The following is an 18,827-nucleotide window of genomic DNA, read 5'->3' as shown; positions in this document are numbered from 1 at the left end:
GGCCTTTACCTGGATAAGTAGAACTTGAGGGCATACCTCTGGGATACAGAGAGCTTACCACTGACTAGGCAAGTGTGTTTATTCTACCTTAGAAGTGCTTTATATGCTTTATGGAGTGCATTTTATGTCTGTTTTATACATTGCCAATAGTATAATGGCACAGGCATCCTTGAGGCAGTGTTTCTAAAAGCTTGTGGGTTAATAGGTGTTAGATTAAAAATGTAATAAATGAATAATAAAGGCAATTGATTAGGGAAATGCTTGGTAGTTCGAGTTAAATAGGTCTTCTCAGAGAAATGAATTTATTTGGCTGTATTTTTTGTTTATTTTTTGCAAAGAGCAGTCACTAATTTTGGAACTGCTGATGTGGGAATTAGGGTCATTGAGATTTGGATTATTCCGCATAGAATTTGCCACTTTGTTGGAAGAATTGTTCTTAGTCTTTAGTCTTTCTATACTCATAATAACCTATGGCAGTTAACAAGCAAAAATACAAATGTTGGGCGTTGGCTTGGGCCTAACAAATTATAATGTCTGAAAGGTATGATGTGGAAAAGTTTCCTAGTGAGTCTAATGTATTCTAGAGATTGAAAACTACTGAATAAAAATATGCCTCTGGACACTGGCTAACTGCATTCTTAATCCTATTTGAGTATGCTAATAAGCTTTTGAAAGTGACTTGTCAGCTTCTAATTGCAGGTAAGCTCAGTTTTCTGTGTGCTTAACAAAGGCTTTGATACTCTATTTGCAAGCCCTTTTCTTGCATCAAAAGGAAGATAACTAATGGAGCATTTGTGTATTGAGGTCAGTATAGGAAAGTTTACCAAGGTGTTACTTATTTATCTTTTGTTAAGTCCATGTAGCCTCTCCAAGAACAAATGAAATGGAAATTAGAGACTGACCTGGAACCTGCTTTTTAATCACCATGTATGTATTCTACATGTTCTTCCCACGTCACTCTGAAAAAGCTCATCCTGCTTCTACCACCTGGATCTTCTACCAAATAATGGAGAAAAGCTGATGGGTTTATTTACTTAGTAAAAGAAGACTGTTGAAGAAGGAAACAGAGAAATTATTTTAGTGCAAAGTATAACATGGTATATACAAAAATATATTCTATATGAATTTAAAAGTCTTTATGAAATTATTTCTTGTATTGCTTATGTCACTTTAAAATAAAATACACACACACACACACACACACACACACACACACTCATGACACTGCAAAAACTTAGAAGAGGAAATAAAAAGAAACCCAGAAAGTTGGAGTTGGGTAGGTTTATCCAGCAACTGTCCAGGCAGGGAGACTTACACTTAGGGAATGAAAGGGAGCAAATTTAGCCACCCCAAAAAATGCCCCTTTGGTATATTAGTTATTTCAAGCTGTTTATTTTTTAAGAAACTACAGATCTAAAAGAAGTTCTTAAAACTAAGCAGAGACATTTATGTTTTAAAAAAGATTGATTATTTATTTATTTATTTATTTATGAGAGAGATCATGGCACATTTGAGAACTCGAGTATGGGGGAAGGAACAGGGGGAGAGGGAGAAGCAGGTTCCCTGTTGAACAGGGAGCCCAATGCAGGGCTCCATCCCAGGACCCTGGGGTCATGACCTGAGTTGAAGGCTGATGCTTAACTGATTGCTTAACCCAGGTGCCCCAAGACACTTACTTTTATAAGGGAAATCTCCATTCATTGTAAGAGTGTCTCCCTCAGTACCAGGAAGAAGGGGATGACTCCAAATCTCTTGAAACTGTTATTAATGGAGAAGGAATGGACTTAAATCTTAAAGCAGACTTAAATCTGTGTAACAACCTTACCCTTGTTTACTGTGCTTTTCTTGTAAACTTCCATAACTTACTTTCCACCCCAAAGATTTTTTGTCTTTAGCTGGAGGTGGTATTTAAGGTCATGCCTTTAGCCATTTTGATGAGTTACTGAGTTTTCATGGGTCTCTCCCATATCTACAAGAGGTATACATGTTAAACTTTTGATTTTCTCCTGCTAATCTGTCTCGTGTCAATTTGATTCTTAGACCAACTAGAAGAATCTTGAAAGGTCGAGAAAATTTTTTTCCTCCCCAACAAGACCCTAAGCATTCTTGCCACCAGGGAAGTAAATATCCTGCCATGGAGTAAAGATGTTTCATATGGCTTTGTGATGGATAAAATCTCTCTCCTGATGCTTTTCTTCTCTCAGCTCTCACTACGTGCTCATCTTGCAACTACCTATATTACTAATTAAAAATTCCCGGCATTTAGATTTTGAATCAGGGAATGTATGAGCTATTCAAAACATGAGTAGTTCAGTATCCCTTCCTGCCTTCCCATGGCCTGCACTATCAGTCATTCCTTCTTTCTCTGGTTTTTGTAGCCTCTTCCTCTCCACTAGACCATTTCTATGAACATTTAAACAAGCTCTAGACTCTCCAGTTATTAAATATACTTTCCAGGGACCTCTCACACTCTAGTTTTTGTCCATTCATGTCCCTTTTCTTGACAGCTAGATTCCTCCAAAGAGTTATCTAATACTTCTGTCACATGCAACTCACATACCCTCCATTTGGCTTTCCTTTTCATTTATGTTCATGGCAACCACTCTCATTAAGGTCATCAGAGACCTCTGTGTCCTAAATTCTATGGATATTCCTCAGCCTTCCTCTTGACCTTTCAGAAGCCTTCAACATACCCACCATACTGGATTTATTAGTTTTCAGTGGTTATTGTAACAAATTACCACAAACTGGTAGCTTAAATTAACATAAATGTATTTTCTTGCAGTTTTTGGAGGCCAGAAGTAAAAAATCAAGGTGTCATCCAGACTACACTCCCTCTGGAGGCTTTAGGGGAGGGAAACTCTGTACTTTGCCTCTTCAGCTTCTGGTGGCTATAGGCATTCCTTGACTTGTGGTCAAATCATGCCGATCTCTACCTCATGGTTATATTGCCTCCTTCTCTTCTCTGCTTTCTCTTATAAGGACATTTGTCAATGATTTTAGGGCCTACTGGGATAATCCAGGATGATCTGCTTATCTCAGTGTTCTTAATTTAGTCACATCTGCAAAGACTTTTTTTCCAAGTAAGGTGCCCTCCAAGATTCTAGGGATTAGAATGTGGACATATCTTTTGGGGGGCTACCATTCCACTCATTATATGGAGTTCTATCTTCCCTTGATTTCTGTGATGCCATACTCTTCTTCTGATTTCCTTCCTGACTCTATGGCTTCTTATCTCCCTCCTTTTCTGTATTCTTCTCCTCTACCTGACTTTTAAAAATGTTCACATACATCAGGTCTGGGTCTTGGATCCTCTTCTCATCTCACTTTGCCCTTTCTCTCTAGGGTAATATCTTATAGCCCCATGATTTCTATTACCATTTATATGAACAACTGCTCCAAATTTCTTTATTTAACCAGACCTTTCCTAATCTTGATGCGCATGGATAACCTACTTGACATAGTCATTTGAGTGTTTCAAAGGCATTACAAATTTAATGTGTCTAAAATAGAACTCATCACCCCTTTTACCCCTCCTCATCACCACCCAAAAAAAGTTTGCCCTTCCCACAGGATTCCTTAGCTCAGTGAATAACATTACCATCCACCCAGTTGCTTGTACCAAAGTTATCCTTGATATTTCCCTCAGTCTATCTCCCCACGTCCATTATCAAAAACAACTGAAAATAGTTTCAAAATCTGCCTACTCTCTTCTTACTGCATTACCTTAGTCCTAAGCAGCAACCATATTTTCATCTGGATTAGCGCATTAGCTGCCTTACTGGTCTCCCATTATCCACTCTGTCTCTCCAATCCATTTTCCATATGGCAACCTGAGTGATTTCAAAATGTAAATTGAATCATATTACCCTTTTTGAAGGCTTTCATTGATAACATTTAAAATCTTTCCTGTAGTCTCTAATGTCCTGCATGATCTAGCCCCATCTGTCTCTACAACTTCATCTCTCTTCCTTGCCATTCTCCTTTGACCTCCAACTGTATGCATCTCTACCTTCTGAAGTTTCTGAGAGTTCCTTCCTGCATCTGAATCTTTGCACATGTGTTTTCCTCATTGGGAAGGAAGAAATTTTCCTTGGTCCAAGGTTTTTCTAGGTGGACTAAATTAAATTCACATGAGACAGATTAACAGGTGAAAACATATTTAGTTTCATATGTATGGGACTCCACACGGACATGAAATTCCAAGACAGTTGGGTGATTTGAAGCTTATAAGACATTCTGAGTTAAAGAGAGGGGTAGGAGTCTAAGGAAAGGAAGGGGAAGAAGATCTTTAGCAGGATGGTGAGAGGAGATGTTTAGAAAACAAAGGTTGCCCTGTTAGGTAGGTAAATTTATTAGGTAAAGAGGAATCTTTGTTAGTAGATCTCTTCCTGGTACAGGCTCTTCTTGCCAATGTAAATTTAGGCAGTTGAGGGGGAGGTAAAGAGCTTTTCCTGAATCTGCTGGGTTTCAGCTGCTTTTATCTCAAAATAGTCTTTATGCCAAAGTGGCTCATCTTGGGGTTCTTACACTTGGCCCATACACCCTCTTTTCCCTATTGCTAGATAACTTATATTCTTCAGGTATCAAAGAAAATATTGCTTTCTCAGGGAAACCTTTCCTAACCATCCCCCACTCTTTGACTTGATTAGGTCCCCTCCCACCCTGTTGTTTTCAGTAGTCCCTTTAACTTCCTTTTATAACACGGATCAGAAGTATTCTTAATTATTGTCTCCTGACAATGTAGATACCTCTAGGGCAAGGACTGTATACCCTGTCAAAGCACCAGTCGAGTACAGTGTCTAGAGTAAATAGACACCCAGAGTGAGTGAGTGCATCTAATGACCTGAGTTGCTAAGATGTAACTGAGAATGGACTAAACCTGAATCTAGTACTGCATATTTGAGGTAAAATAACATTTTAAACTGCTATTCATAATATTTAATTTAAATAATGGTATTAACCAGACTGAACGAAGTTCACAAAACTATAGGAAACAGAATAGTAGAGACTAGTTTTTATAGCAATTTCTCAGACAATTCAGCCAAATTCCAGATAATTCAGCCAAAAGTCCCAAGTATTCTTCACAGTCAAGCTGTTACCATGGGCACAATCCAGGTTTATAGCTTCTGAAAAATTTCAGGTTCAAAGAATAGCCAGTTTTTGGTATGAGCGCATTGGATCTGAAAGTTGTGGGCATTCAAAGTATTGAACTGATGAAGCATGTATTGTAGAAATGTCCTAGGCACATTAAAAGTCTTGAAGTTCTTTATGGCTGGGAACTGGGCTTTTATTTCAAGCCAAATACCCTTGACCATGGTAAAGTACTAAATCAAATGCCTAGCAGGTCTTAGCACCCCTATTTTGACTCTGTGCTGGCTACATGCTTTTCCATCTTAACCCAAAATAACAACTCTTATTTTCCATTTTCAGCATGTTTGCCATGTGTATAGAAGGGAAACTGAGGTAGAGGAGAATAAATGTCAAATAGTTCTTGGATTTCATAATGCAGTATACATGCAAGCCAGACATAAAAAACCCTTTTATCTACTGTTGAGGTCCAGTTCTTGAAGAACTTCTCAAGCCGTGACCTACTTCAAACTGCACATTTGTTGTTTGGATAGATAAGAGGAAAGATGTGGCAACAGATGATTTGTATGGCGGAACTAGTTGTCATTGTTTATCAAATCTTGTATTACCTATTGCCATGTGACATCTTACCGCAAAGCTTAGCGGTTTGAAGCAGCAAACATTTGTTATCTCAGAACTTCTGTTGAGTCAGGAATCTAGGAGCAGCTTAGCTGGGTATGCCACTACCTCAGAGTCTCATGAAGTTGTTGTTGTCAAGTTGTCCCTTGGCTTCATCTGAAGCCTTGACTGGGGGAAGATGAACTAAGCTCACTCACATGGTTGTTAACAGAATTCAATTCCTTGTCACATGGGCCTCCATAACATAGGTGGCCATTCTGATTTGTGATCCTACTTATGTACACAAGCATTTCCCTCATCTCTAGAAACTTGGAGGGTATTTATTATGTCCCCACTACGCTAGGATGACACATAATGTACCTTGTTGTGGGTGAAGATCAAGTGAAATAATGAACATCAAAGGTCAAAATCTGGTACCTTCTTTGGTCCTACATATAGCACTCACTATCTGGATGGTTTTCTTTTTAGAGTGAAGTTGGACAGAAGTTTGAACATAGATACAGAAGTAATTTATAAATTGTTAAACATTATACACATTAAGTTGTTGGATTGCTTCTACTTAGAGAAACCTAAGCTTGCCAATTGTGTGGAAAACACAGGTTAGAATAGTATAAACTACAATCAACACTATGTAGCCTGCTGAGAACCACTTTCCTAGTGTTATCAGTCCCATATCTCAGTGTTTTCAACTTCTCTAAAGTGTTTGCATTAAATTGGTTAACATCCCTATGTTGGGATTATAGTATGTCTCCATTCCCTTTCTGATGAAGGAGAGCATCCTGCAGTTTTGCTCTGCAAGTTTCACCTTGCTCTTGAATTAAATGGGTTATTCTGTTCTTTGTTTCTCTGCCCTCTCTTTTTCCTTATGGTCATATGCACTTAGGATTTGTTTTTTTAGGCAAAGGCAAATATTTTAGAAAACTGAATACTGGTTATCTCTGGGTGATTTCCATACTGATGGGGAGAAATCACTGTGCTGATTATAACCAACTGCCAAACGACGTGGGACTCGATCCCGGGTCTCCAGGATCAGGCCCCAGGTTGAAGGCAGCGCTAAACCGCTGAGCCACCCAGGCTGCCCTTTCCTTGTCTTTTAAGATTTGATTTTCTTTCTTTTTTTTTTTTTAAGATTTGATTTTCATATGTTCATAATGGATTAAAAAGTTATAAAGTTATAAGAACTTTAAAGGGGAGTAAGCAGTAATTTTTTTAATGTACCCAGAAGCAGCGAAAGACTTTCTCATGAATGTTGACAAGATGGAAATGAGTGAAGAAAAAAATTATTAAAGGAAATTTAAAGATGCCCCAAGGAGAAAGGAAGAGAGATTGAGAATATAAGCCTCCATCTTGCTTTTCACAAGTTGAGAATCTAATTGGAAAGAGAAAAATTATGCCTATGAAACAGAATAGTTAGGGACTGCTGGGTAGCACAGTGGTTGAGTGTCTGCCTTCAGCTCAGGGTGTGATCCTGGGGTCCTAGGATTGAGCCCCACACTGGGGCTCCCCTCAGGGAGCCTGCTTCTCCCTCTGCCTATATCTCTGCCTCTCTCATGAGTGTGTGTCTCATGAATAAGTAAAATATTTTAAAAAAAGAAGAGACTAGTTACTTTAGTATGAACACTGACCTCACAAGGTATAAGAACATGGAGGGGGGAAGCAGTGAGTAAAGACTGAAATGATTTTTGAAGAATAATTAAGATTTAAATAAAGAACAGAAAAAAGACACATTCCAGATGATAGCAAACATATCAGTGTGGAATTGGAAGCCAAGTATAAGCAATTCAAAAAATACGTATGTACTTTAAAGAGTTATAGGCAGACACTCACAAGAGGTAGACAAAACTTAAGGCCAGCAAAAACTGCCACCAAAAAAAAAAATTAAGAAAATAAAACAAACAGCATTTTTAATTTATAAATTCTTTTATGAAACATAAAAATTATGATATATATAATAAAAGTCCTTGTAACAGATTAAAAAAAGATACGTACCCTGATAGAAAAATGGTCAAAATACTTGAGCAGAAAAATGACAAAATAAGAAATCAAATGACCCAGGAAGTAAATCTCAAAATATTCAGCCTCAGTAAAAATCACAGAAATGTAAATGTAAATCATAAGTGACAATTTTTCTCTTCTGAGACTGGCAGTGGTTTAAAAAATAATAAAATTCAGTGGGACACCTGGGTGGCTCAGTGGTTGAGCGTCTGCCTTTGGCTCAGGGTGTGATCCTGGAGTCCTGGGATCGAGTCCCACATCAGGCTCCCTGCAGGGGAGCCTCTCCCTCTGCCTGTGTCTCTGCCTCTCTATCTCTGTGTCTCTCATGAATAAATAAATAAAATCTTAAAAAATAATAATAATAGTACAGAGGAATAGGCACTTACATTCTACTGGTGGGAATTTAAATGCTCATGGCAATGTGACAATAAATCAAGAACCTTAAAAAAAAACATAGTTTCCAATATAGCAGTTCAGTTTCTGGAGTTATCCTAAGGAAAACATTGAAAAAGATGAATGCAAGAAGTTAATCTAACTCTTATAACATGGAAACATTGAAAATATCCCAAAAGACACTATGGTGGTATTAACACAGAAATGAGAAAAGGCAAATGATAGAGCATCATGCTGTTACTCTAAGAATGGATGCTTGGGGGAATATGTGTGTGTATATGTGTCTGCATACACATAAGAGAACTCAGAATGGTTATATGCACCACATTGTATTACATACATATCACTATTAACAATAGTTTTTAACTCTGGGTAGTTGGACAACTGGTAACCTTAATTTTCTCTTATTTGTTTATCAATACAGTTAGCACGTATTATTTTTTGAAATATGTTTTAGAGAAAAACAGCTTGAGAATCAGAATAAGGGGCAGTTGCTCACAGTGTTCATTGAGAATGTATTTTCTCTGCCTATTTAAACATTAAGGAAGCTGTGTGACCTTGATTAGGTTCTAGAGCCTGCAAAAAATTGACTTGAAAATATCCCCCCTCGCACTTGCCTAGAAAGGTAACTGAGCCTAGACATTTCTTTTAACTCTTTAAGAGTTACACCTGTATAGTTGATAACTGCAGAATATGGTTAGCTTTCTAACAGTTACAGACTAATAGTTTCTGTTCATCTATAGTTAATAACTTTGACTTAGAACTTCAGAAGCATCTGGAAGAATCCGGATGTTCTAGGTTTTCATTTCCTTGATCCTTTCCTTTGCTTCTGTTTAGGTTCTATCATAATGAATGGATCCAGTGTAGCAAATACATCACCTAATGTAAAATCCAAAGAGGATCAGGGATTAAATGGGCACGATGAGAAGGAAAACCCATTTGCAGAGTACATGTGGATGGAGAACGAAGAAGATTTCAACAGACAGGTAAAGAAAGAAGTGGAAGGCCAAGATGCATGTAACTCAACAGCTATAATATTTTACCATCAATCTGTAGCAAAAGAAATGGGCTTGTCAGCTTGAGAATAATTTAAATAAATGCATGGAGGCCTGGTCTGGGTTGACCCAAGAAGCCTCTTCAGCTGGTAAGACACGAGAGTATAGTACTTTGGAAGATACTGATGCTTTTCTTTTTTTTTTTTTTTTTTTTTGATGCTTTTCCATCACATTGGTTACAAGAGGATCTCATGCCACGGTGTCCTGGCGTAGACTTCTGGGGAACAGTAGCTGTGGGAAGATGGGCGGCCTGGCATACTCCCCACGTGGGAACTCAGGGACTGATAGAATGTATGTCTGAGATGGAGAAGTGTGTTAGGTGGAGAAAGACTAGACTGTTTGAACAAAGACTCAGCAGTAATCCATTGTCTTGTATCGCGTGACATTAATAGCCCAAGATAGGCATTGTAGGTAGACAGTGATTCTCCAACCACCTGGTTCTCCAGTGGTGTTGCTCTGGCACCGCCAGGATGTTTATCAGCTGAGTAACTGAAAGATAACTAGAAGTCTAGCCACGGGGAAAAGGGGAGAGCTAAAGGCCAAGGAAGGGATCTCCCTTTAACCGAGTGATGCATCTTCTGGATGACATTATATGATGAATAGTTACGTGGCCATCATCAACGTGGGAGATGGGAAATGTGGTTTTAACTGAACAGCCCAGTGCTCTGGGAAGAAGGAAACAAGTTGAGCGGAGCAGCCAGCAGTTTCCTCCCCAGTCAGCTCACTGTGTCATGATTTGTGTGACTAGCACATAGATCATGCAGGTCTTGAACAGTCATGTTTAATCTTATGGGTTGGAAATATTTTGTGGTGGTTGTTACATTAAGTACTTCATAAGTATCTAATTTACTTGAGATCAATGTGGCTAATTGTAAGGTTGAAGACTATTTTTACATCTTGTGCTACTGATGACTTCTGAATTCATGAATAACTGTATGGGCTAGTCTGGGTGATTATTTTTGTTTGACTTCCCCTCTGATGGTGGTGCTAGTGAGCTATGAATCTATCACCACTAGCCCACAGGAAAAAGATGACCAAATGTGAAGCCTGGGGCCTGTTAAAATCACACTCCGTTTGCAGAGTGAACCATACTCTTTACTAAGACTTGACAATGTCTGCCAAGAGGTCTAAAATATCCTAGATACAAATTGCTTTAGTGTAGGGCAATCTTTAAGAAATAGAGTTGTTTAAATATTCATATTTTTCCTTGTTTTGAAAGGATACCTACATTGATGACATCATTTTCTGTTGGTTTGCCAAAAAGTGTTCTTTATATCTTTCTAAGGTTCTGAAAGTATTTTTCTCCTTTAGGGGCCTCATTACCAGAAAAGAGGGCCAGGAGCTGAGAGTTGGTTTTGATTTAATCTCCACTATCCAGGTAGTGGTCTAGTTATGTAATTCCTGTACCTTTTTTCATACTTGTAAAATGGGAAATTTAAGAAGTTGCTTCTTAACAAGATTGAAAAAACAATCTCAAGCTTTAAAATGATTTTCTGTAAGTGCCATCTGAAGGGAAAGTTTCTGCGTCCCATATTAGAGATGTTAGAAGAGGTGTGAAGGCCTGGACTTCCTGCTGTTCTGAGTAACTGTTTCCTTAGTCTTATTGTTGATGGAATTTGGTTGAAAAAACTAAAAATTGTGTTTTCTCTAGCCAGTCATTCGAAGCATTTTAATTCTTAGTATACCTCATGCAGGATCATTCCTTTTTTTTTTTTTTTTTTTTTTTTTTTTTTTTTAAGATTTTATTTATTTATTCCTGAGAGACACAGAGAGAGAGAGAGGCAGAGGCATAGGCAGGGGAGAAGCAGGCTCCCACTGAGCAGGAATCATGACCTGAGCCAAAGGCAGATGCTTAACCGACTGAGCCGTCCAGGCGCCCCTTAACCCCTTTTCTTTTTAGTTCGCCTTTCTTTTGTATGTAGTTCTTCTTTTTTAAAGATTCATTCATTCATTCATTCATTCATTCATTCATTCATTCATTCGACACAGAGAGAGAGAAGCAGAGACTTAGGCGGAGGGAGAAACAGGCTCCCTGTGGGGAGCCCAATGCAGGACTCCATCCCAGGACCGCAGGATCACGATCTGAGCCAAAGGCAGATGCTCAATCACTGAGCCTCCCAGGTGCCCATCATTCTTAACTGCAAGAAAGAGGTAGAAAACGTCCCCTCTGGGATGGGAAGTGTCAGCTCCTCCCCTTTGCTTGCTAGGTGGAGGAGGAACTTCAGGAGCAAGACTTCTTAGACCGGTGCTTCCAGGAGATGCTGGATGAAGAAGACCAAGACTGGTTCATTCCCTCACGGGACCTGCCTCAGGCAATGGGACAGTTGCAGCAACAGTTAAATGGACTGTCCGTCAATGATGGTCACAATTCTGACGATATTTTGGTAAGAGCCTACATAGTTGCACATGAGACCTAGTGGAAATAATAGAGAATTTGGAGTGACATAGTTTCTTTCTGGCCCTACCACTTTGGGCGAGCCTCTGGAGCATCTGACCCCTGTTTTCTTCACCCATCCCCTGGGCATTGCACCACATACAGCATTGTGAAAACATTACTGTGGCATTATCACCAACTCTCATTTTCCCCAGTGGGCCTTTCAGAGTAGAATTGGGATTAGGATAAGAATTTGAACACAGAAGAGGTTTGGTTTCAGATGATCACTTGCTGTTGTTCTTTCCTTTTACTATTCCTCAAATCTGTATTTATAGCTTTGAATGATGTGGTTTTGGAAGGAACATACTCCTAAAAGGCCACTTTCCTCTTAAAATTAGAAGACTGGATAAACCAATTTCCTGCCTTTCATGTTTACTTAAAGTCAGAGCTCTGTGAGTGACTTAGTTCTCACAGAACTCATGTTCCAAATGACTCTGGCCTGCGGTTTGCCCAGGTTTTGGACATTCACAAGAGAGTAGATAACCAAAGAGAATACAGTGAGGTGGAAAATAAAGGGGTTGTGGTCACCAAACTGGTTTGGTGGAATACTCTTGATTTTCATCGAGTTAAGGTACTTGGTGAATTGCAAAATTATTTTTGGAGTCAAACTTGCAACGAAAGCATCAAGAAGAGAACTGACATCGAAAGCAGGAAGGAGAAAATGAGGTTGCTCAAGGTTTAGTATGCCTGGAGCCCTGGGCAGGAGCCCAGCAGTGGCAGCGTGAGGTTTTTTCTTCTCTTGGAGGCTGAGGGTACTGGTAATAATGGAAGCGGGAAGAAAATAACTTTTAATGTGGGATTTCTTATCTCTTGGTTCTTATTTCAGAGCAAAAGTAATCTGAACCCGGATGCCAAGGAATTTATTCCAGGAGTGAAGTACTGAGCTGCAGAAAGTTTTGAGGAGAATTTGTATGTCCCTCCACCTGGGGACAGTGCTGCACAGAGAGGCAGAGCTGAAGAAGGGGGCGGGGCAGGGCGGGCGAGGGGTGCTCCGTGGGGAAGGGGGAGAGTGATTTAACTTGACCCTGTGATTGGAGTAACTAATGTCCTCAGTCTTATTCGACAAGCCTCTGAGTCTCTGAGTATTTCTCTTTTGTTCTACTGATTTTGGTTTGGAGCAGTTTCCTATCATTATTATTAGTAGCAGTAGTATTAGCTTTTTGAGTTAAGGAAATTGCAGTCTTTTTCTGCCTTCATCAGGAATGTTCTGCTGTGTGTGTGCTTAGCCAAAATAAGCTGACCAAGAAAATCTGAGTGTTTGAGAATGTCCTTCTCATCCTACTGTACACTTACCAAGGGCAATGAGCACCTGGGGAACTATTTATCGAGTACGTTCAGCTGGAAGAGAAGAGGCACGAGTGGAAGAAGCAGGTGTTTGCCAACCAGAGTTCACCAGCCCAGCTCCCTTGACCCCCAGGGCTTTCCTGCAATGAAGCAGATTACAATGGCCTGCCAAGCCAATGACTCCTTGCCTGGAACCCCATTCAAGAAAACACAGACTTAAAGTACTGATTGATGGTAACTCCTTTGATGGTTACCGAAGTTTGGAAATGGCAGGGGTGGGCTGTGACAGTGATTGTCATTCAGGTCACTCAGTCACTGCTGGCCTCTTAAGCCTCTGCTTCCAGACAAAATCAAACTCATTATTCATTATTTACCAGGCAAAAGAGCTCTGTTTGTCACTTTGTCTCTCATGGCATCTAGTCCCCTGTCTCCTTTCCACCGCTCCCTACTCTATTTTTAAGGAAGGATGTTGTTACCAAAGGGGAAGGAGAGGTATGCATCAGCTTTAGTCTGGAACAGTCAACCCTGAACTCTGTTCATTGTCTCAAGAGTATTTTGACAAATTTTTGCCAGCCCCATGAAGACTTGGTCCTCCCAGTATCTCCCCTTAGTAAATTATTCCCAACAATTTTTCCCAAGTAAATGTATTTTTCAGGACACCAGCAAGAAATTCAGATCACAATTTGGATGCTTCTCCCCACCTAACAGAATTATGCAAAAGAACTTAAAAAAAAAAAAAAAAAGGCCTGGGAGAGTGAGGTCTTCTTGACCCATGTGACCACATGACCCACTGGGACAGTTTCAGCAATTATAAAATTTTGCTATTCCCACATGCCCAGTTTTACGAGTTTTCTAGGTTGGGCTCTTTGGGTATTTCTTTTGTCTTTCCTGACTATAAACCATGGTTTTTTTTTGTTGTTGTTGTTGTTGTTGCTACTCATAAGGAATTAAACTGGGCACCAGAAACTGCCTTTTGTGTGATAAAGATGTAGGTGGCAGAGTCAGGTCTAAAGGAGAACGTGTGTAGTCCAGGCCGTCGTCCTCAGACTGGGACGTGCAGAGGCCTGAGGGGGACAGCGGCTTCTGTATGACTGCTGCTGTGTGGTGGGACAGGCCTATCAGAAAAAGACCATGGAATGAAGTCTATGTAAATTCAGTATGTGGATATGGGACAGAGGTTGGAAGGAAAGGACTAGTGTCTAGAAAGCTTAGGAACGTCTCCCTTTTCTTAGGTGCTCCCTTGTTGACTTTTTGAACAGCTGATGACTATTGTCAGATTTAAAATATGAACCCACATCCTTTCTTCATTTGAGTCTATAGGATGGCATTGTTTGCAGAATGGCCTTCCTTGTTAGTTCGGTCACATGTCCTAGGAGAGAGTAGCTTAAGGAGTTTAAGGAGCCGGTTGTGTCCATTAATTCCCAAAGCCTCTACCTCAGGCTGGGGTCGTTGCCTCTAATAGGGAGAGAGCCTCGGAAGTGTAGGAACAGAGAGGTCTGTCTGTCCCTGGCTCCATTTCCTTCTTCAGTCTCCATTAGGTTGTCCAAGCTCAGAGTCCTGAAGGCTGTGGGAAATATATCGAGACACAGAAGGAGCCATTTTCTAGACCGTGGGCGTCTTTGTGGTCAACAACAACACAGCGGCTTCTAGTGCGGCTCCCAGCCCAGTAGAGCCCTATAGGGATCCGGATGGAGCCATTTCTTCATCCTGAAGAAGGCTTGCTCTCCTGACCAGGATAGGCTGAGGTGTTGGGTGCTGTGCAGAGGGCTTGTCTGTCAGCTCTGGGGTTCCGTTTTGGATGTCAGTCGTTAGCATGGTTTCACAAAGCAGATCTGGGCAGGAGGAAGAGAATTTCCTGCCAGATGAGCAGTGGAACCTGAGGCCTGGACTTCCTGGTCCCATTCAGACACGAGAGGGTGCTGACTGCAGGAGCAGGAAGCCACTGGCAGCACGACCCCTTTCTTAGCAAGTAGCTTGTGCCACAGACCGTTTCTTTCCATAGTCCGGCCCTTTCCTCCATCGTCAGTATGTTGTGAGGTGGGAGCACAGTTGCCACCCAGGTCATAGGCTCCTTATTAGAAAATGCGTGTGGGTCTTGTTGGACCTTTGCTGGGGAAAGGCTGGGCACCCTTGTCCCTGATGTTTCCTTGTAGGAAACAGTCTGGGTGCATGCCAGCCAGCCACCTTGACCCTTAAAGGGCGAGGCAGGTGTTTTATAAGTGATTATTTTGACGTTGAATTTAAGCCACGACTTTGTTTAAACTTTTCCTATTGGCAACTGGAAGTTTGAGAATTTGTATAGAAATAGAATGTGTATTTTCTTTCTTTCTCTTTTTTTTTCTTCAAGATTTCATTCTCTTATTTGATAAGTAGGCAGAGCAGCAGGCAGAAGGAGAGGGAGAAGTAGGCTCCCTACTGAATGGAGAGCCCCACGTGGGGCTCCATCCCAGGACCCTGGGATCACGAACTGAGCTGAAGGTGGATGCTTAACCACTGAGCCACCCAGGTGCCCCTAGACCGTGTATTTTCAATGAGTGCCAGTTCTGGCCCATCACAGTGTTGGTTTATTAGTGACTGATTTCTGAGTTTTGTGATTATTGAACTCTAAAACCCCAAGATTAAAATTATTTTATCTCTTGCTCTTCAAGAGGAAAAAAAAAAAACAAGGAAATGATTTTTCACTTTCTCCAGGTCTTTGAACTGCAGTGGAAAATATGACAGCTACAGCCCAGACCTGAGCACCTGTGACTGTGTGTCTCTGCGCATTTCTGACTGCAGCAGTTGACTTTTGGGGTCACATATGGTCAAACCAAAACATTGTAAGGAAAAGGCGGTCCTTTGCAGCACCTTTAGTTTCCAAAGTCAAAACAGCTGGAGGCTCTTTAATTGAGGTTATAATGCTAACTATAGCTGAAAAATATGTTTTTAGGGAAAGACTAAGCAGCATTTCTGACATTGTGTCTTGTCCTAGCATCTGCTTTGTCTTGATTTCGGAGAGGCTAGGGAGTAAGGAGGTTATTACAATACTCTGGCCATTATGTACATCAGAGAGGAAAGTTGTGTGAAGAAGGAGCTAAAGGAAACCGCTTGACTGAATCCTCCTGTTTGGTGCTGCTGCAGACCCCATGTAGAAACATCAGGTGCAAAAAAAAAAGAAACATCAGGTGCCTGGAAGTGAACCTGCTGTGATTGGAGGGGACTGCTGTCCTTCCATAAGGGTCCCAGCATCCCAGGTGAATAATGTTTCTTGGTTTAGATGATGTTTAGATGTGAGCACGAGCAGACACCTGACAAATTTGACCAAGATCTGGGGATGCCTACCTAATGGGGAAGGCTGTATCTCCAGCCACTCCCCCCCGGGGGATAACACCTTAGTTTGGGAAATAAGCAGAGGGTACAGGAGGATTGACGCAGTTCTGGTGTGCACTGGGAGACTCTAAGCTATTCACTATAAAATACTACCGTATTTTCACCATGTAACTCAACACTGATAATTCTGCCCTATTGATTGAGCCTTCAGAAATGTTTAATGCTTGATGTGTGGTTGGGAAGCAGCGATTTTTTTTTTTAACAACTTTATTGAGGCATATTTTAATTCACCCTTTTCAAGTATACAATTCAGTTATTTTAGTAAGTTTCCCAAGTAGTAGGGCCATAACTCATACTCAATCGTAGACGTTTTCATCCTGCCCCGTGAGATCCTTTGTGTCCATTTACATGATAATCCCAGCTCTGGGCAGCCACATATTTTTCTGTCTCTACAAATTTGCCTTTTCTGGGCGTCATATCAATAGAATCCCACAAGCTGTGGTCTCTTATAGCTGCCTTTTTTCACTTAGCACATTTTTGAGTTTCACGCATAAGGCATAACATGTGTCGATAGTCTCTTCCTTTAGAGTGCTCAGTACTAGTCCACTGATGGAAATGCCACATTTTGTCAGCAGAGAATCTTACCTACCTGGATTTCAGCCTCCTGTGGTCTAAAGAGAACCCTCAGAACACAGGACACCTAGGGCAGGCCGCTGCGCATATGAGATGAACTGCTTTTCAGAACCAGCCTTGTCATAAGAGGCTCCATGGGAGGAGCCCAAACTGCTGCAGAAATTTTTATAACTTTGCAACTTCTTTTTTATAAGGGACTTTTGTGCTGTCTACAACACATCAGGACTCTTGAACCATCTGATAATTTAATGAGTATATTTTGCATGAACACAAAAGTGAAACCATCTGTACTCTGTTGACTATTTTATCTTCCCTAACTGGATGGAGGGGAATCTCTGAACTTTATGAATACAGTATTGTCTCCATTACAGAGTTGAACATGTATTAAAGATTGTGCTGCCTTTGTCGGGTGGATTTGGAGAGCAGGACAGCCAGCAGAGGAGGTCAAGGGGAGAAAGGGAGTAGAGCCTGTGGAAACATGAAGTCCCAGAGAGTCTGTGTGTGGTTTACGCATCTGCAGGTGTGGATGGCCAAGTGCCCCTCGTGCCCCGAGGCAGCTTAGCACCTCTAACAGGACTACGTCTTGACTTTCGACTTTGATCCTCGTTTCACAAGTTTAAAGCTGTTTTTGTTCCTTTTTTCTCCTTTAAATAAATATTACATGGTAGTTATTAATATGTCTTTGGGGGAGGGGTAGGGCTTTAAAATTGAAGATGGTTTTCATAAAAATATAAAAAATGTGGGGAAAGTTACTTTTTAAAAATTTTGCTATACAAATCAAATGGCAGCTGTGGAAAAATCTCAATAAAATGAGAATAAAATGCATTTGCTTGCCGGCAGTGGTACTGTTTTTCTTAAGGTTGGGTGATTATGTATCATTGTGCATGGAAGGTATGTGTGGTGTGTGTGAGGTTTTTGGTTCTTTTAAAAAAAAAAAACATTACTTATTTATGGGGAGAGAGGGAGAGAGCAGGAGGAGGGGCAGAAGGAGAGGGAGAAAGACTCTCACGCAGACTCCCCACTGAGCACGGAGCCCGATGCAGGGCTCCATCGCACAACCCTGAGACCATGACCCGAGCTGAGATCAAGAGAGCTTAATCGACTGGGCCACCCATGAGCCCCTAGTGAGAGATTTTTGTCTCCAGATGGATCATGGTTTTAGTCGCATCGCTTTCCACTCTAAATAGTGTTACAAAATAGTAGAAGCTTTGGTTTGGAAGTTGCAGACCTGAATCCCACCTCCAACACTTTCTTAGTGCCTTCAGGCTGCACTTCAGTTTATTTATAAAGACGGGACACCTCCCTCCTAGGACTGCTGTGAAAATTAGACTGAATTAAATTTCAAAATACTGCCTAGAAAAAAAAAAAATACTGCCTAGCACAAGAAAGGTGTTCAATACATAGTGGCACTAATGAGCACAGTAATGTGTACAGCTTTGGACAAGGTGGTAACAGGAAATCCTTGGACTTGAAATTGGATAGCTGTTATCTTCCTGCTTCAGGTGAAAAATGGACTCCTATCTAGAAAACAAGTAAAGGTTATGAATCTGCCTTTCAAGTACTGCACAAGTTTAAGAGCCTGCTAGGTACCAAGCACTGTCCTAGGTACAAGAGCTACTGGATTAACAAGCAGACATCATCTGTTCTGTTGTGGGGGATGTTTGGTAATTCATATTTATTCAGTTTACAGCTAGCTTGAACCTCCCAGTGATTCTCTGAGGAGCTTCAGCATGTGGCAGAAAGATTGTGGGACCAGACCATGGCCCATAGGTTTTGCTTTGAGTGCTCCTTCCTAAAAACAAGGGGTTGATGGGGAGCAGGAAGCTGAGCTGACCTATTAGACCTTTTGAGATAACTGTAATTATGTATACATAGGGCCTCAACTGTTCACATCCTTGAAGATGTGAATGTTGTATTCATCCACTTAAAACACTTCATTAGGGGATCCCTGGGTGGCTCAGTGTTTTAGTGCCTGCCTTCAGCCCAAGGCATGATCCTGGAGACCTGGGATCGAG

At 40.9% G+C, this 18,827-nt stretch overlaps 1 protein-coding gene across 6 annotated transcripts in view; it reads left to right on the top strand.

Annotated features, from left to right (window-relative positions):
• Positions 1-17,651, top strand: part of PAIP2B (poly(A) binding protein interacting protein 2B) — a 32,506-nt gene extending 14,855 nt beyond the window's left edge. The window contains exons 2-6 of one of the 6 annotated variants that reach the window (XM_072769753.1): positions 855-1,097; positions 8,935-9,083; positions 10,464-10,530; positions 11,360-11,536; positions 12,413-17,651. In XM_072769753.1, coding sequence (XP_072625854.1) covers positions 9,010-9,083; positions 10,464-10,530; positions 11,360-11,536; positions 12,413-12,469 — 375 coding nt within the window. In that variant the 5' untranslated portion in view covers positions 855-1,097; positions 8,935-9,009 and the 3' untranslated portion in view covers positions 12,470-17,651. The remainder of the gene's footprint in view (positions 1-854; positions 1,098-8,934; positions 9,084-10,463; positions 10,531-11,359; positions 11,537-12,412) is intronic. The other 5 variants (XM_072769754.1, XM_072769752.1, XM_072769749.1 and 2 more) reach the window with 5 other exon arrangements.
• Positions 17,652-18,827: the final 1,176 nt, after the last annotated feature.

The sequence above is a fragment of the Canis lupus genome, chromosome 12 (assembly GCF_048164855.1).
Source record: "Canis lupus baileyi chromosome 12, mCanLup2.hap1, whole genome shotgun sequence".
Taxonomy (NCBI): Eukaryota; Metazoa; Chordata; class Mammalia; order Carnivora; family Canidae; genus Canis; species Canis lupus.
The sequence above is the reverse complement of the archived record's forward strand: the minus strand, read 5'-3'. Positions and strand labels throughout refer to the sequence as shown.